The 16,587-nt window shown below is 41.8% G+C and overlaps 1 protein-coding gene across 1 annotated transcript in view; it reads right to left on the bottom strand.

The window, feature by feature from the left end:
• LOC146780101 (copine-7-like) overlaps positions 1 to 16,587 on the bottom strand; it is a 657,204-nt gene that overhangs the window by 72,994 nt on the left and 567,623 nt on the right. The window contains exons 9-11 of the mRNA XM_085636916.1: positions 12,806 to 12,892; positions 9,703 to 9,762; positions 2,541 to 2,674 (exon numbers count right to left, since the gene is read on the bottom strand). Coding sequence (XP_085493042.1) covers positions 2,541 to 2,674; positions 9,703 to 9,762; positions 12,806 to 12,892 — 281 coding nt within the window. The remainder of the gene's footprint in view (positions 1 to 2,540; positions 2,675 to 9,702; positions 9,763 to 12,805; positions 12,893 to 16,587) is intronic.

The raw sequence follows: 16,587 nt of genomic DNA, 5'->3' as shown, positions 1-16,587 counted from the left end.
CCTCCTAGTTAAATTGACTTTGCCTTCAAGGAGAGAGATCTTCTGAACTAGCGAGTTTATTATTTTTTTTAAAACAGACTGAGAGAATTAACCATCCCAGAGCTCCCACAGATCTCCCATAGATGGAGTCTATTTATTGCTTCCGCCAGGTATAACTTTGCTGGGTTTAAAGGATTCTCAGTTATGGAAGCCCATAAAACTTCACTTATAGTCCCGCTATGTGCCAATGTCAGCCCATTATCGTTGAAAAAAGTAAATCTTGAACAATATCCAGGTAGAAGATGTCCCAAATATTTTTAAGTACCCACAAATTTGTAGGTCTGAGGTCGTCTGCCGATTTATGTAGGTGCCCCACCCTGCAATGTGCACATTCCATCACCCTCAACCAGACTTACTCACAGTGTAAGTAAATTCATTTACAAATGGAAACTTAATAAGTAGCAAACACATTAGTAAGTGAAAGGATCTGCCCATCTAATTTTGATTGATGTGCATGCATAGCTTTGTGAATCAAGTCCTAACAATGTACATCAACGTGGTTGCCTGACCAGGTCTAAGAATACACAGAAAGAGGACTGCTGAATCATTAAATAATTTTGGAAACAAAATGCCTTTATTGTTCAGGTCATTCATATGTTCTAGCTTATAAGACTTTAAAATCTTAAAATCCAGCAACAGATATAAGGAAAAGCAAGCACCTATCAAACAAAGCTGTGGTAAAGGAATTAGTGAGTAACCCATTGGCCAACACTCTTGGATCCAGTCCTAAAGGAAAGCCTGGAAGCGGACGCCAAAAGAATATATAGAATGCTAGTCACTACCAACAGCTAATCTGTCTCCAAAGCCCGTCTGTTCCTGGGGACCATATATACATTTCTGGCAACACTGCCAATAATTTCAGAACCACCATGGCATCTTATTAATAGTTATTGAACCCATGCTCAGTTATTTACACCTTTTAGGCTGACTCATGTTATTCCGCTTTGAAAAATGAAAGAAAAGTAGATCCTTTAAATTGGCTAACTTATGTCAAATTTCGAAACTTACTCTAACCATCGACATTGATGGAGTTAGATGAAATTGCCCAAATGTAAACATTTGTGAAGAATAACAACATCCTGGACCATGGCAAGGAAATATTTGTCCACCAAGATTGACAATGTGATCGCTGACATCTTGTACCATCTGAGAGGGAAGGTGGATGATGGAAATGTCATGGTGCTTATTCCCCTAAATCTGCCAGGCATCTTATTCACCATCAACCACAGCATTCAAGGATCTTGTCATGAGTAGTTTGCATCATCCTAGACCTCAGGGGCACCGGGTACGTCTATGATACAATCCAATTCTGGGACCCATCATTTGAGCACTGTAGTGCTTCAGGTCTCTCCACTGATCCAATCATATTTTTCAACAACTACTTACTGTGATTTACTATTCTTATTCTTACTTTTAGTGTAAATTTTCCAAATATCGCAGATGATACCCAAGTGTTGTTCCAGCTACTTGTATCAAGAAAGTTACCCTGGTAGACGTTTGCTAATCAGCTGAAAGATGAACCTACCGACAGTGACGATCAGGTTCTGCTGCAACTAAGATAATGGCCCCGGGAACAGTGACTTTCATGGCTATCCAAGTTGTTTCTGATAGTTTAAAATCTAGGGTTCTTGTTAATATAATTCTAGGGTTCTTGTCAAGTGAATGTCTCGCTGATACCTCAGACTGCGGCATAGGGCGAGAATGCCCACTTCCCTTTAAAACCAGTGGAGAAGATCCTCTCGCCACCAGCCTTTCCTCATAAAGTTCAACTAATAATTACATTGTTCTGTACACAGAAATGGTACATTTAGGACTTTCAACACGTTTGGTCTACCTCTATCAACATCAAAGACTGTAAATTAATGAGCATTCTTTCGACGGCTAGTAGCAACTTGTATGGGGTTCACAGTATCCTGCTTGAATTATACACTATTACTAACATTTTATGGGTTACAATTAACTGATACGAATTCCAGCTATGCACCCTAGGCTAATAGCAATAAGATTGTGCAAATAAGACCAAAGAAGCATTGGCAAAGCCATTCAGTCTGTAATTTCTTCCACACAAATGTATAATGCATTACAAGTATAAAAGAAAGAAAAGGCAAACATGGTGTTATCTAGCAGAGGTGTGTCGATAAGTTTTCCAAAAAGTAAATAAGTGAAAAAAGATCCATCTCTATGGTGTGTGTGTGCACGCATGTGTGTGCGGTCATGTGTTTATGTGTGTGTGTGTGTGTTGGTGTCTGTGTCTGTGTGTTGCATGTATAGCGTGCATCAAGCGATCACTCTTGTGATAAGAGTCCTGCTCTAAGGTAGACAAGGGGCCTAGAACTCACAGAGAACGTGCGGATGAATGGCACCGATACTGAAAGACTAAGGGGCCTAGGTCTGTAGAAACAACAAGACTAGAAATGAGGAGGAGAAAGGGAGAGAAAACAGAAAAGACTAAACGAGGGAGGAGGAAGCAACAGAGAAGATGATTTTGAGGTTAACAATACCTGTCGTAGTCCTGGCAGATCTCTCCTACAGCAATCAGCGCCTTCAGATACTCGTTGGGCTGGTAGGGGTTGATGTAATGCAAAGAGCAGCTGTTTCGAGGGTCTCCATTTGAGGCTGTGAAGTCAATGGCTACCTGGTGAAGAGAGAGCCAGCACTGATCAAGCAATCACACATAAGTGCAAGTGTACAGGTGGGGCGACGAGAGGGATTGCATATCAACATCCTGCAAGGCCCGGGAAGGGACCGGTGTTTTAATGCTATGGTTATCTCCTCTCATAATTGCAAGAGAAAGCTTCTCAATTCAGCCAGAGATTAAGATTTTTTCCACAACAGCATGTGCCAGCCATAGAGTTCATCATTACTACATTATTAAGTATAATAGTTTGCGGTAGAACTCTCTTTCTGACAAGATGTCTCCAGTTGTGGAGGCACTGTCCTGTGGAATCCAAAATTGCACAGCGGAAAAACTCAAACTGTAATCTGTTCTAAGCTGTAGGATCTTCTCATCCAAGGCTTGCAGTCTTCCTCATGCTGTCTTTACCAAACTAGTTTAAAAGGCTTTACCAATTTTTCCACCTCTGGTCTATGATTAAAATTCTATTTTCAAACCATAAACACAGTGAAGGCTCTTTCTAAGGTTTTATGTATCAAATCAACTGTGTGGTAATTGAACATGCAGTCATGAGACTAGCCAGTGATGTATTCTATCAAATTCTTGAAATTCGTTTGCCAGATCTTCTAATCTTAGCATGGTATCATTCCCACCCAGCAGAAATCTTTTCCCTCCACACCATTTTTGGAAAATAGTTCGGTTTAGGTCTTTCAATACTCTTGATCTAATGGGCAAATTGCACTGGAATTGGAAAGCTGGTTGACAATCAATACAGTCGTCAAATTGGCTACAAACCTAAATGCTGCTATGAAACATTGTAAAATATATTACTCCTTGCACCCCTCAGAAATTAGGTGAATTTAGCTAACGTGGTCTTCTTTTCTTCTTTGGCCCTATACAGAAGTTTACTTTTATAATTTAGTTTCTTGCATTGACTGTTATCCGACTTTACAATGGTAATGGATTTTAGAAAGACAAAGAGGAGAAACCTCGAGAGAAGGCTCCATATCTGAAGTGAACAAGATTTGTGGTCAAGCTGGGCTTCCCATTCCTCAGGGAGGAAATTCAGAAGCTGAGTTCATATACCAACTCTTCATCTTTCTCTTCTTGCATCAGACAGTATTATCGTTCAATTTTTCGCGCCCTCTAACCTGTGAATACATCTGACCTGTCGCTCGGTCTGGGGAGCAAGTAAAAGTAAATTCCCTTCTTCTCTTTCTCCCTCCTTTGCTTATTTCACACTCTCTTCATTCCTTCCTTTCTTAATTCCTTCCTTTCTTACTTTGTTCTGCCCATATTTTCTGCTCCCTTTTCTCCAAAGGGATCATATCCACAGTAAATAAAAGACATATATCACAATACATCAAACCATACACTTCCAAATAGGTAAGAGAATAAATACAGATAACTGGATAAATAAAGGCTCAGGGGTGTAGAGGAGCAGAACAATACAGAATGAAAAGTAGTAGTATACAAGCAGGAGGATGAGTAGTGCTAAAAAGTTATAAAAGGCAAGTATAAAGATGCATGGTGGCTAGAGCTCACATAGTGGTACTCCACGGAATTTCATGGAGTTAATGGAAAACTCAGTGAAATTCCACAGAGTTCTGTGGCCTGGGGGAGTGCCCCCTGCCCCTCTCCACCCCTGCACCCCTTGCTAAAGCCCTGGAACCCCGCCCCCTCCCGCGTAGTAGCCAAAGAGTAAAGATCAAAGAAGACTAAGAGATGACATACCTTTCTCCCGAATCGGTGTCCTGCTCCTGCTGCTGGGCCTGGCTCCACTCGGCTTCCGCTGCTCCAACTGAATTACAGGAAGAACTGCAGTGCGTATGGCGTACTGTGTGAAGGTATGCCTGACCCTATCATGGGATTTGATAGGGTCAGGCATGCCTTCATGCAGTACGCCATGGGCACTGCAGTTCTTCCTGTAATTCAACTGGAGCAGCGGAAGCCGAGTGGAGCCAGGCCCAGCAGCAGGAGCAGGACACCGATTTGGGAGGAAGGTAAGTCTCCCTGCGCCGGTGAAATCCGCTCCACTGAATAGGCGTAGTTTTTGCTGAACTTTGCCCTCCATGTGGAGTGCAGAGTAGCACAAACTCCGTAAACTCCGCCCACGGAGCAGAGATTACCGCCCAGATTTAATGGAGACTAAAAAGAGAGGCCCTTAGGATAAAGAGGATTGGTAGAAAGGTGAGGGGCTGCAGGGAACATATTATCATAGCGTATATAGAGGGGGAAAAGTAAAATACCTGAAAGTTCCACCTAAAAGTGCGCATCAGCACCTCTGGAGGTTTTGCACTTAAAGGAAGTTATTTATTCTGGCCAATGTGCTTCAGCATTTGTAACTTTGTAGTAACGGTTCAGCATACTTTCAATTAAAAGAAATTTTTTGATTTGCCTCATGGAACCCATAGACACATCTGTATCAAATTTGACATTCATTTAGGGTAGTTTTGCTCTTCGTGGACAGCCTTTTTTAGGTCTCGGCTCGAAGGCTGCGCTTGCGCAGTCTCGCTCCGAGATTTAATGTTTTGGAGAAGAGGGGCTTGAACCCGCCCCTCTTCTCTCCTCTTCTCCATTGGCTGGCCTCCTAAATGCTGGCCAGCCATTGGAGAAGAGGTTTGTCTCTCCGAACAGGTCCCGTCCTTTTCGGATTCGGGGGCGTGTTTTTTGCTACTTTTCTCATTATCTCCTCCAGCCAATGGCAAGAGGAGAGAACAGAAAAATATGCCCCCGAATCCGGAAACGCCGCTGCCTTTCTCCGAGGCATTTCGGCTTCGCCTCGGAGAAAGGCGGTGGTGTGCTTGTTTTTGTCTGCGTACAAGGCGGTTTGCAAGAGTTGGGCCATTTGTAACCCCCTCGGCGACTCGTATGCAAAATGAAGGGTGTCAGAGGTGCCCCTCCACCCCCTTGCCCCACCCTGCGCAAACCGCGTCAACCATCTGAGAGACGAATGAGTGTTGCACCCTGCTAGTGTGGAAGCTTCCGAGTGCCCTGGAAGTTGGTGTCTGTTTCTGCTCGTGCACTGTCGCCCTGTACACTGTCACAACAGACCGATAACAATTTATTTCAGGAAGTGCCCACGCATTCACCACTTTTGAACAGCTCAGCCTGCGACGATGATCCCTGCCCATACTCTTTGGATGCTGATTGTGACGAAACAAGGATGGTAGAGTTCTATGCCAGGCTTCACGCCAGGGTCACTTTGTGTGCTCCTCTGCAAATCTGGCGACCTTTGCTTTACCTGTAATCGTTGCGATCATCCAGAAAATAGATTTACTCTCATATTTCGAGCTGCACATTACTTTTTCTTGTACACTGCCCTAGGTCTCCCAGGATTTCTTCGTAATTCACAGGCCCCCTCTTTCATGTCATCAGACAAGGCCTTAAAGCTGTATGCTGTACTGCCCGAGACGGCGACAGGTGGTCCGGGGCCTTTCTCTGTTCTGTTTTGAGATTTTTGTGGGTTCGACTCACGACGCCACGTTTCCCGCCCCATGCAGCACCCATAGGCTGCTTGTCCCCAGACTGGCCTCATACCGGGAATTACGTGCGGTTACCCTCGGTCTGCGGCGTGTACAGGGATTGTCTGCCGTTGCTTGGTGAATTTCAGCTCCACACAAGAAGAGACGTGACCAGTGTGCCAGGAGCCGCATGTTAATTCTACAGGTCAACGATTCTTAACTTGTAGATTTCTGTGGCCTCCCACTTAATTACTACTGGAAGCCGGAGACACGCGCGTAAACAATTTGAACCTCAAAATACGGAAACAAGTATACATCGAACATACACAAATTAAGAAATATTTTATTTATTTCACAAATAAACGTGAGAATCAAAATTATTATTTTAATGCGAACGTTTAATCTTTTCCAAATCTAGTTTTATTTCTAGAACACTAAGCAGCATACTGGCCACTAGTATCTCCCGTTGTCTTTTTTCCCCATAAGGCATGCTCTCTTTTCGTCAACGCACAGCACTGCTGCTTCGGTTGAGGCCTCCAGTCGTCCCTATTTGAAATCCGCTTGCTGCACTTGTTCTACTCCCACAGATAAAGAGAATACGGACTTAATTTTTAGTTTTCAGTTTCAAATGCCATCACTTTTATTGAACGTTTTAAAACTTTCCATTTTGCTTTTCATTGATCTGCTGATACTTAATTTTATAATAAATAGTGCATGCTAATCCAAAGACTACAACTCCCAGAGTGCATCAGGAAGCTAAATGCAAGCCCAGCACTGAAAGCATGCTGCTGTGTCAACATGGGGCGATTTGGCCACCCCACCAAGTGGCAGAGGCCAGCATTTCATTACTTCTCCGCTTGCCTTTCATGGGCCTGAAGCTGCATAGGCTCTTGAGCGCTCTCAGGGAATGCACTGACCCTGTGGATAATTGCTAAGAAGTGAACTGGAACGCTGCACAGAGCTGCACAAAGTTCACCTGTGTTAATGCAGTTTCACTGCTGACGAGGAGCGAAGGAAAGGAACAGACTACCAGACTAAGAGAAACAACTGAGTACGAGGTGAGGCGTGGAGCAATGCCAATAGCTCTAACTTATACAATGCCGAAACCATTGCATTGTAAATGCTTGTTTAAAAAAACAATCAGCTAAGGATTTTACTGAGCATGGCAGGGGTATGAGTAATCGTGTGCATTGTGCAATGCACACCGTAACTTGCAAATTTCAGGACTTTTTGGATTTTGTGTGCTCTGAACCATAACTGACCTTTAACTGTGTTTTTCAGTGAATTTAATGTTAGTTTTATGATGTACTTTGTTCACTTTCCATATACCCATTCTGCACAGCATAAGGTCTTCAGCCAGGTTCTGTGCCCAACCCACTTTGGCTAGGATCAGAAGGGGCTGGTCTTAGGGCCTGCCGGACGTTGCATGGGCATTATTCTTTAGCTGTCAAATGTCATGCAGATTCATCAAACAGCACCAAAGTCATTAGCGAATGAAACTAATATTTCCCCCATTGATCTTTGCCCTGACAGACCTGGTCAAAACTAGACATAACCAACAGAAATCTAAGCATGCTAAATGTCTGCCAAATTGAGTGAAGAGTCATGTAAGGGTGCCACATTTATTATTAGCACATCAACACTTTTTTGACCCCCTCCCTTGATTCTGCCACTCCCCCCATGGATCTGCATGAAATCAAGAAAACAAAGACAGTCTAATCATGCAGAGACTCTGTTAAATGTTTGTGCCCATCCATCAAACTGCTAAATGTATTAGTAAATCAAAAATGTTTTGACCCCCCCATGCTTTTTATTAATTTCCCTTATGTTGCATGGATCCTGAGATACCTGCAGAGGTACGCATTCCTAACAGCCTGTCACATTTTCCTGCACAGATCTGCATGAAAGCTGGCACGTTGGACCATAGCTAACCACCAAGGGATGTATTGCATGCATGCATTACTACAGTGCTAAGATCACTTCCCAGTTTATTTTCATAGTATAGCAACACTGATTTTACAAAAACACCAAATGAAGAAAAAAGATTGGAAGGTGACCTTTGTGTGAACAGTCACTTAATCTCAGCTGTTGTAGAGCTCCTTCCAAACTCCACAAAATTTGCATACAAACAAGAAAGATACCAAAGCCTGTTCCCTCTGGTTATCATGCTATCTTCAGATTGAAAACGTCTCAAATGGTCCTGAGGCATTTTTAATCCCTGTACATCTTCAACAATACTGCCTCCTGCAACATGCTATATATCATACAAGTGATTCCTTTTTTTCATTTTAGGAAATCACCCTTGACCATACAGCATCATTTTTCAGAAGCATCACACCTAGTAACCATACTAATTCTATAATTCAGTTTAGCAAGCCCTGAGGAAGCAACAGTGTAATTAATAAGTTCCGAAACATGCATTGGCTTTAGTTCATTCCAAACAAAGATTTGAACAATAATAAACAGTATACAACCAATTTTGAAGAATTGTGACAATTTGTACTCCACTGACTTCGGTATCTGTCTTGTTTGTATGTGAAAAACACGGTTCACTGCCTCACAGATTGCATTTAAAGTTACTTTTCACATGGGAGCAGGTCTCCCAATAGTCAGGACTCCCCTTCAACGTAATTTTACCATGCTGCACAAATTTAACCCCTAGAATCCTGCTTTTAGATAAATACCATTTGATAAAAGAAATACGCAAGAATACATATGCCATGAAAAAATATATATATATATGTGAAAGTTCAAAGTATAATATGCTAGCAATCACGTTGAGGGAGACAATGGGCTACCCTTCACCTCTGGGCTCTCCTTACATAAAACAATCTATCTATCTATCCATCTATATATCTGTCTATATATCTCTCTATATATCTATCTATCTATCATGAGAAAATAGAGGGGGAAACGTATATAGAGAGGCAGGAGTTGGCCTAACGGTTAGGGCGTTCAACCTCGGACCTGGGGAAACTGGGTTCGAGTCTCGGTAATGACGCTAAACATCCTGTAATCCTGGGCAAATCATTTAATCTCCCCGTGACTAAAAACTTAATGTGTGTCCTCATGTAACGTAACTGGTGCTATGTAAAGCGCACTGATACCTGATTGGATTTGGGTCAAGTTTGCGCTATATAAAACTCTGCAAAAAAAAGTGAGGTGGGATTAAAAGAAAGACATGGCAACTAAAGAGGCAATATTAATGAAACTGCCTCTTAATATTAAACTGTGATATGAAAGTTTTATTCCCCAATTTCCATAAACTAAACCTAGATGAAGAGAGACAAAATATATTAGTGCCACAATGTCTGAACCTTATAAAGCGCTTTAGTAACTGTCGAACAGGACTGGTGAGATGCCTCTGCCTCCAATTTGAGAAAAACAAATTCCTTTGCATGCACATTTCTGTTATTTTCTGCCACATGTACAGGTTCTATTCCCTCATTCATTCAACCATTCTCTAGTTTTGTACTCATAATAGCTGTAGTCGTCAAGGTCTGGCCATCTAAGTGAAGAAACAAAGGAGTGAGGGTTAGTGTTTAGGTTAGAGTTAGGGTTAGTTTTATATATAGACTGACTTACGGTGAAGTTGATCTGGCATCCACCCATGATGTAATCGAGGAAGGAGTAAACTCTGTGAATCTAAATCCAAAGGAAACACAGCATTAAATGTGATGTGAGCAAGTTTCCTCTCCATGTTACCTGAGATGTTGGGGTTACAGGGAGAACTTGCAGCATTCCACACAATAACCTTGAGAATACTTGAAGTTTTTTTATGTCTGAGAAGTAAGCAGAGATATTTAAATGTATGGTAAAGAACACTTCGTTGCCTGGCTTGGGAACCCCTGGACCTTCCGATAGTTTCCCGCAAGGAAAGTAAGTACAAATTAGGATTTTTATGCCCCTCCCGCCAATCTAATCTACCTATGTACTAGCCTTATGTTACACAATAAGCCCTTAGAAGTGTGCAGCTCTACTTTTGCTCTTACTGCCCTTTGTCTGTTTTAGGCATTTAGGAATTATCTTCCAATTTATGTGCCCTCCACTTCTTCTGCATGGAACTTCGACTTATGTCGCCCTCCTTGAAATAAGACTTCTTACCTTACCTGAATCCTGACAATTTTCACAGTTCAAAGCAACCATCAGAGACATATCATTCATGGATATCAATTATAGGAGCTGCTGCTACCCCTTGCTCACTCTCTGGCTCCCCAAGCATAGTCCTTGCTGCCAGTGGTCTCAGGCGTCATGAATGCGTGGCGGGGAGAATAAGTATGGAGGACTCTATAAGCCCTATTCGCTCTCTGTATTTTCGACTCTCCTCCTTTCCATCAGTCGCTAAGGCAGTAAATAGGAAGCTGCTGAGAGCTACAGGGGCAAGGGGATAATACTGTGATGTTGGCAGGAGTCAAATGGTTTGGGGGGGTTGGTTTCATTAACCCAGACCAACAATCATGACATGATAGGAGATAAGAATGAAGATGTCACTTACTTTCAATTTTTTAAATTATTTAGAATAGAGAGTAGGCCTGGTTAAAATGATATTTACAATGGCAAAATTAATTACATTCCTGTATTTTGCATCACTTAAATTTGTGAAACTTCTCAAAATTACATAATATGCCATTTCACTTTTGTGTTTTCTTACCCAAATCCCCATCTGGCTTCAAAACGCTATGGAAGATACTAGCATGAGACTGGTTTGCAAAGAAAATGTCTCTCCAAGTTACATTTTCTACTGAAAACTTTCTCCTCCCTGTAATTTCCGACACTTTCTTATGCACGGTGAGCTCCCACGTGAAACAATATGATGCGAGATACCGGCAAATCACATTTCACTAATAAAGCCTAATTTTAAGTCATTTTCATGAGTTTTAAAAACATTGCGTGCATCAGGAAGGTATGAATCTTGACAGGCCATACTCATTCAGACATCCGTCTTTCTGGCATCAAAATAATAAGTACCAGTTCAGGGTGAAATAATAACTACCATCACTAAAGTATAAAAAAGACAATTGAGTGTGTGACATGTTATGTGTAGGATGAATATTAATATCTCTGCTGAGCACTGCTATTGGGCACATCCAGCAAATCACTTGAATGCAGGATTGTCAGAAGGTTTTGTGGGGCATAGGTCACAAACCTGATGGGAGGCCCCTTGTCTTGTTTTATTTTGACATCTAACAGCAGCTGAGGTTGCCTGCCATATTGAGAATATATCACAAAAATGGTCTAAACCTTGTTTTCTGATATGTAAATAGATTGAACAGTGGCTGCATAGTGCCCTGAAAAGAGTGGAACCTGGGGCAAAAAGCTGCAGCTGCTCTGGCATTTTTTCAGCCCTGCTTGGATCAGGAGGACAGTGTGTGCCTCCTGACTTGTACATAAGCCACTAACTTTTCTTCCTACATCTTTGTTTGCTGAAGATAGAGATTTGTTATGAATATTGTGTCTTTTCTATGCTGGGGATTTCTGTGCTTGAGTTACATTTGCCTTTCAAGCAATCTCAGTGCTGGACACGTGTGATTAATATGACATACTTAATTTATATTTTTCTGCAATATGATGATCAAGCTTACGTGAATATTTAGGCTAAACACTGACTGCTTCTTTTTCATTCGCTTGCTAATGATCTCTAAGAGTTTCTAAAATGTTGACAACTATGCATTTCATTTATTGTAGTTATTCAAAAGAAAATAATCTTGTAATAATTGAAAGAGCCTCAGGTCACTTTATGTTAATTGTTTTTGCTAAGTGTTTCCAGCAACAATGAGATTATGTTATAAAAACTGAGCACAGAGAGTAAAGAGTAATAGGAAATATTCACGCCAGGCTACTCTGGGACAGGACAAAAAGAAGCACACCTCTGTTCCCAAAATGAAGGCTACCAGGACGGGAGGCACTTAGACTTCGGTCACTGACTTATCAGTGGAGCTGGCCTTATGAGAAGGGAATAGCATGCCTTGCTATTTCATTGAATATAGAACTCTATTGCACAAACAGGTATGCAGGTGTGTACCATCTCTGAAACTCAAAATAAATTTAATTTTCTGCTGTGCTAGAATTAGATTAGTGCTTAGAAGTGGCAGAAAGAGGTTAGGATTGCTATAGATTTACAATACAATCACGTTGAAGTGGTTCCTCTTATTTACCCTTTTGGTTAACGATGATGCTGCCCTTTTATTTGTCTTCATTGTGGTTACTATTCATATTGTGTGCAGTAGACAAGGATTTTGATTTAAAACAAATCTTTAACATGTAAAAATCTATTGTGCATTTTCTAGTGCTCTTGTATGTGTTATTCAGTAATGAAAGAAAGTTTAGGAGTTCCATTAATATTCCCTGTAATGTCTCATGGAATTGATCATTGCGAGACACACATCTCACTCAAATAGGGCTCAGTGGATTGGGGAATGGTTGCAGTACAACTGGTTTTCTAGTTTAGGTTGGGACATTGACAAAATCCTTAGTTTTAGGAGGTCTAGAAAATCAACCTCAGTGTCTCTGGTGAAAAATTTAGAGAACATTTCAGACTGCCAGGTTCACCTTGCCTGTCCATGTCCTGACTCCTACAGTCATTCTCTGCATTCTGAATCGCTATCTTCTTTCTCACGCTAAACTTCATAAGATCTACACTTATGTTACATTGTGTAAAAATGAGAAACAAAATGCTAGCCTCTCTCACCTTCAGCTCTGTGAGGATCACAACGCCAGAATTCTTGTAATTTCTTTTCTTCACTTTATACTTGGGGTTCATACACTCCCACTGCACCTACACGGACAGTCAAGGAAACAGAGATGTAAGATGTGAGCAGCATGGAGAGATCTGAACAGCAGCTGGTAGACAGAGCTAGGCTTAAAAAATAGTGGCACATTTTAGCACACAGAGAACCAGAAGCAACAGCCAGATTTTTCTGGATTAAAAAAATAGGGTCAGCTTACATAGCATTCAGCAAGACCCTTAGACATAAACACACTGAAGTGGTGTCAATCATCCATTTGAGTGTGCAAATTAAGCAGTCTTTCTTCTTTGTTAGAGGGATGTTACAGATAACAAAAACTGCTAATAATTAAGATATAGTACATTCTATTTTACTTAAGCCATCTCATATCAAGGGGATATGATCTTGATTCAAAAATGCAATTGCTACAAATTTACTTTACCTCCAACAAATTTAATAAAAAAGGAGGGTAAATCTGTTAAAATTTCCTTTTTTGGCTATCAATGCAAAGCCCAAGTAATATGTAATGAGGGGAATAACAGGTAATTGTTATGTTACTTAAGGGAATTTCATGTCATTGCATACCTTCTGATCCTAATTGTGTCAAGTTGCCTCCAAACCAAAGTGTTCATAAAAGTCCTCACCCCCTGCCTTGTTTGGATGTCTCTGTGCCCCTTGGTTTATGCTGGAGGTGTCTGGTGGGACAAGACTATGCTGCACCAATGAGCTTTTACAAAGCTCCAAGATGTAATACCAGGTGTACAAGGCAACACGCATTAGACAGGTTAGAATCAGAGAGTTATTAGTGATCTGCAGTGGTTGATCCATTGCACTGGCAAACATTAGTTGATGATCATCCCAAGCTCTTCTGAATTGTGCCCAGTTGTGGAGAGTGATTCCATTAGGGTTCCATGTGGCAGTCAGATCAATGCATCTGTTGCCTGGGGCTGCCTACTATCAGGCTTTACCCAAAGAACTTGAGTTTGGTCTGATCTATTCAGGTCAAAAAGTAAACTTGCTTCAGAAGGAGCAATGTCGGGTTTGTTCTGGTTAATTTTCTGTGGGGTCTATGTGACCACCTGCTCCTTTGGGGAGTATTGTGCGTTGATTGTTCAGTGCTGGCATATACAAGGATGGTAACCATACCTTATTGTATTCTTGGTATGCGTCAATTTCTAGGTGGTCGGGATCCATGGCTAGTGTGGAACGGCCTTGGATAATCAGACAATTCTTTCTGTTACTGGAGGCAGGGCAGCGTTGAATAACTACCTTGTAGAGAGGTGATTAGCTCTCCGAAGGGTTTCACTTTCCTCCATAGTAGAGTGTCTGGAAAGCTCAAGCTACACTAAGCAGCATCAGGAATCTTGGGAAAGAACAGGCCACACAGCAAGCAGCACTTGGGGATAAGGAGACTGCATCACTGCTACTGCAGTAGAGAAACACAGACAATCAGGAGAAGATGGTCACCTAAGATGACGGATCCACTTTGTTGCAGCCTGACCGCACCACCTCTAATTGCATATACCATCTTTAACAGGATACACTGTAAATGTCTCCAATTGTGCCACTATCAGAGGGCATTACAAGGCTGTCTAAGTTTCAACAGTTTAGCAAAAATCTCAGGTGGTCTAATATGCTTGATTAAGATCAGAGACAATGACTGCCATGGTATAAAAGGCAATGGAAATTATTCAGTTAGTTGATTTATTAAACAGTTGAATGAGACCTTCAGATACATAGGTAGGTGACTAAGCTTTGCCCGGGTGTGAGAGTAAGAATGAAGGAGGAAGAGAAAAACTGAGAACAACTAAGAAGGCTGAAGGAGTTGAGTGGAGAGCTTAACGAGAATGCTAATATTCCACATTCGATGTTTCATGAGGATTATTTCTAAGTGACATGACTTTCAGCCAATGAGAAAAAAAAGTGCTGGGCAGATCTAATTAACATGAAAATATGGATGGCGCTCTCACAATAAGCAATAGGCATGAGCAGAAAGCCAGATGTAGTGGAATGAAGCAGTCATCGGTTGTGTTTACTGAATGAGACTGCTGAAGGAACACATTTGAAGTATTTTGTTAATGAGGAGAGTAGATAATTCATTAATCAAGGGACACCTCTTTCCCCTTGTAAGGTTTGTAAAACAGTGATGGAAACTAGGCAAGGGCACATGAGGAGAGGACTTTGAGAATCTTAAAAGCAAGTGACTAAGTGGGATTCACTCCTCAAAGAACTGGAGCAATTTCTCCAAACAAATGCAAAGGAAAAAACATGAAGATAAAGATAATACAAGGAGAGAGCCCCTGGTGGGTCAAGGGGCAAGTGTCTTGATTGTTTGAATCCTCCCAGGTTGTATAGTAAGTAGATGCAAACTGAAACTGTGTTATGTGAAGAAACAAAAGATGGAAGGGTGTTCAAGAGGGGAGAACAAATGGAATTGAAGGCGATACATGTTGGAAAATAGGAGGAATTGTTAGCATGGTGAGTTTGTGGCATAAACGGGGTTTCCACTAGGGGTGGGCATAACTTATGTAATTCAGTGTAGTGTAATCACGTGGAATTATCTAAGAAATCCCCGAGATTATGCATCATTATGCAAGTAGCGTAATCTTGCCCTTGGCGCTACTTCTTAGAGTAAAAAAGCCACCAAAATGGGGTTGAGGATGCATTTTGTCCTAAGAAATATCGCTAAATGCATTAGGACATGAATAGTGAGAGCGAGCAGCTGCTCACGCTTGCTAAATGTGGTCTTGTGGCAGGATTTTACCCCCCAATTTTTTCTTAAGTACGCAATCTGGAGTAATCACCCTATTATCGGTAATTCCACCTCAAAGAGTAACACAGTATTACTGAAATTGCTCCAATTTCTCCAGGGTAATTGATATTCCATCTGGTCCTAGTTTTTTTTACTAAAGTACAGGCAGGGAAAAGCTGTGAGGGAAGGTCGATGTAGTGACAACCTATCATTAATCCCTTGTGTGTGGAGAGGTTAAAATGGCATAAGCAAAGTACGCTCTGGGGGGGGGAGAAGATGGGCTAGAGTCCCTGCAGCTCCTCAACGGAGGAGGTGGTTGGGCCTGGACTGTGGGAGGAGCTGTAATTGAGATTAATGTTCAGGTAGGTGGGTTAGAAACACTGCCTTTGGACGCAAGACAGGAGGTGCAAGAAGATGATGAGGAATATTGCGAAGAAATACGGACGTGGGTGAAATACGGTAAGGTGGTGTTTATTGCTAGTGGTTGCCAGAGAGCATGGGTATGAGTGAACATATACTTTGGGTGAGGGAGGGTGTAGGGGCTATGGACTTTAGAGGGATGTGTGTCTGGTCGTGAGGAGAGCATGGGAAAAAGAGGGGTTGCGATCTGATTCCCCGCTACCATGCAGGCAATACCATAACGATGAAGGAGTGAGAACATTCTGCTACTGCCACATAAAATAAAAAAAATGGGCAATCCAGCATACTTCTAGAAATATGGGTGAATGTACAGATATGTTTTTAAAAACTACTGGAATACTCCTACAGGTAATCATTTCTAGTTGACCTGCTCACAAGAGGCACGTAAGACCTGCACTGCAGGTGGAGAGTTGAAACTCGAGGGAACCATGTGTAGTCCTTGCCTATGTGGCTGCTCGCCTCTGTCCCCCTCCCACGGGACTTTAAGGTCATTCATGGCTGGTTCTGTCCAAACCAAAAAATGGAGGTTGACGGTGGGTTGAGGACGGTGGTGGCGAGAAATTCCTCCCAAAT

Source organism: Triturus cristatus, chromosome 12 (genome assembly GCF_964204655.1).
Source record: "Triturus cristatus chromosome 12, aTriCri1.1, whole genome shotgun sequence".
NCBI classification, from domain to species: domain Eukaryota; kingdom Metazoa; phylum Chordata; class Amphibia; order Caudata; family Salamandridae; genus Triturus; species Triturus cristatus.
Note: the sequence above shows the minus strand (reverse complement) of the source record. Positions and strands in the feature narration are given on the sequence as shown.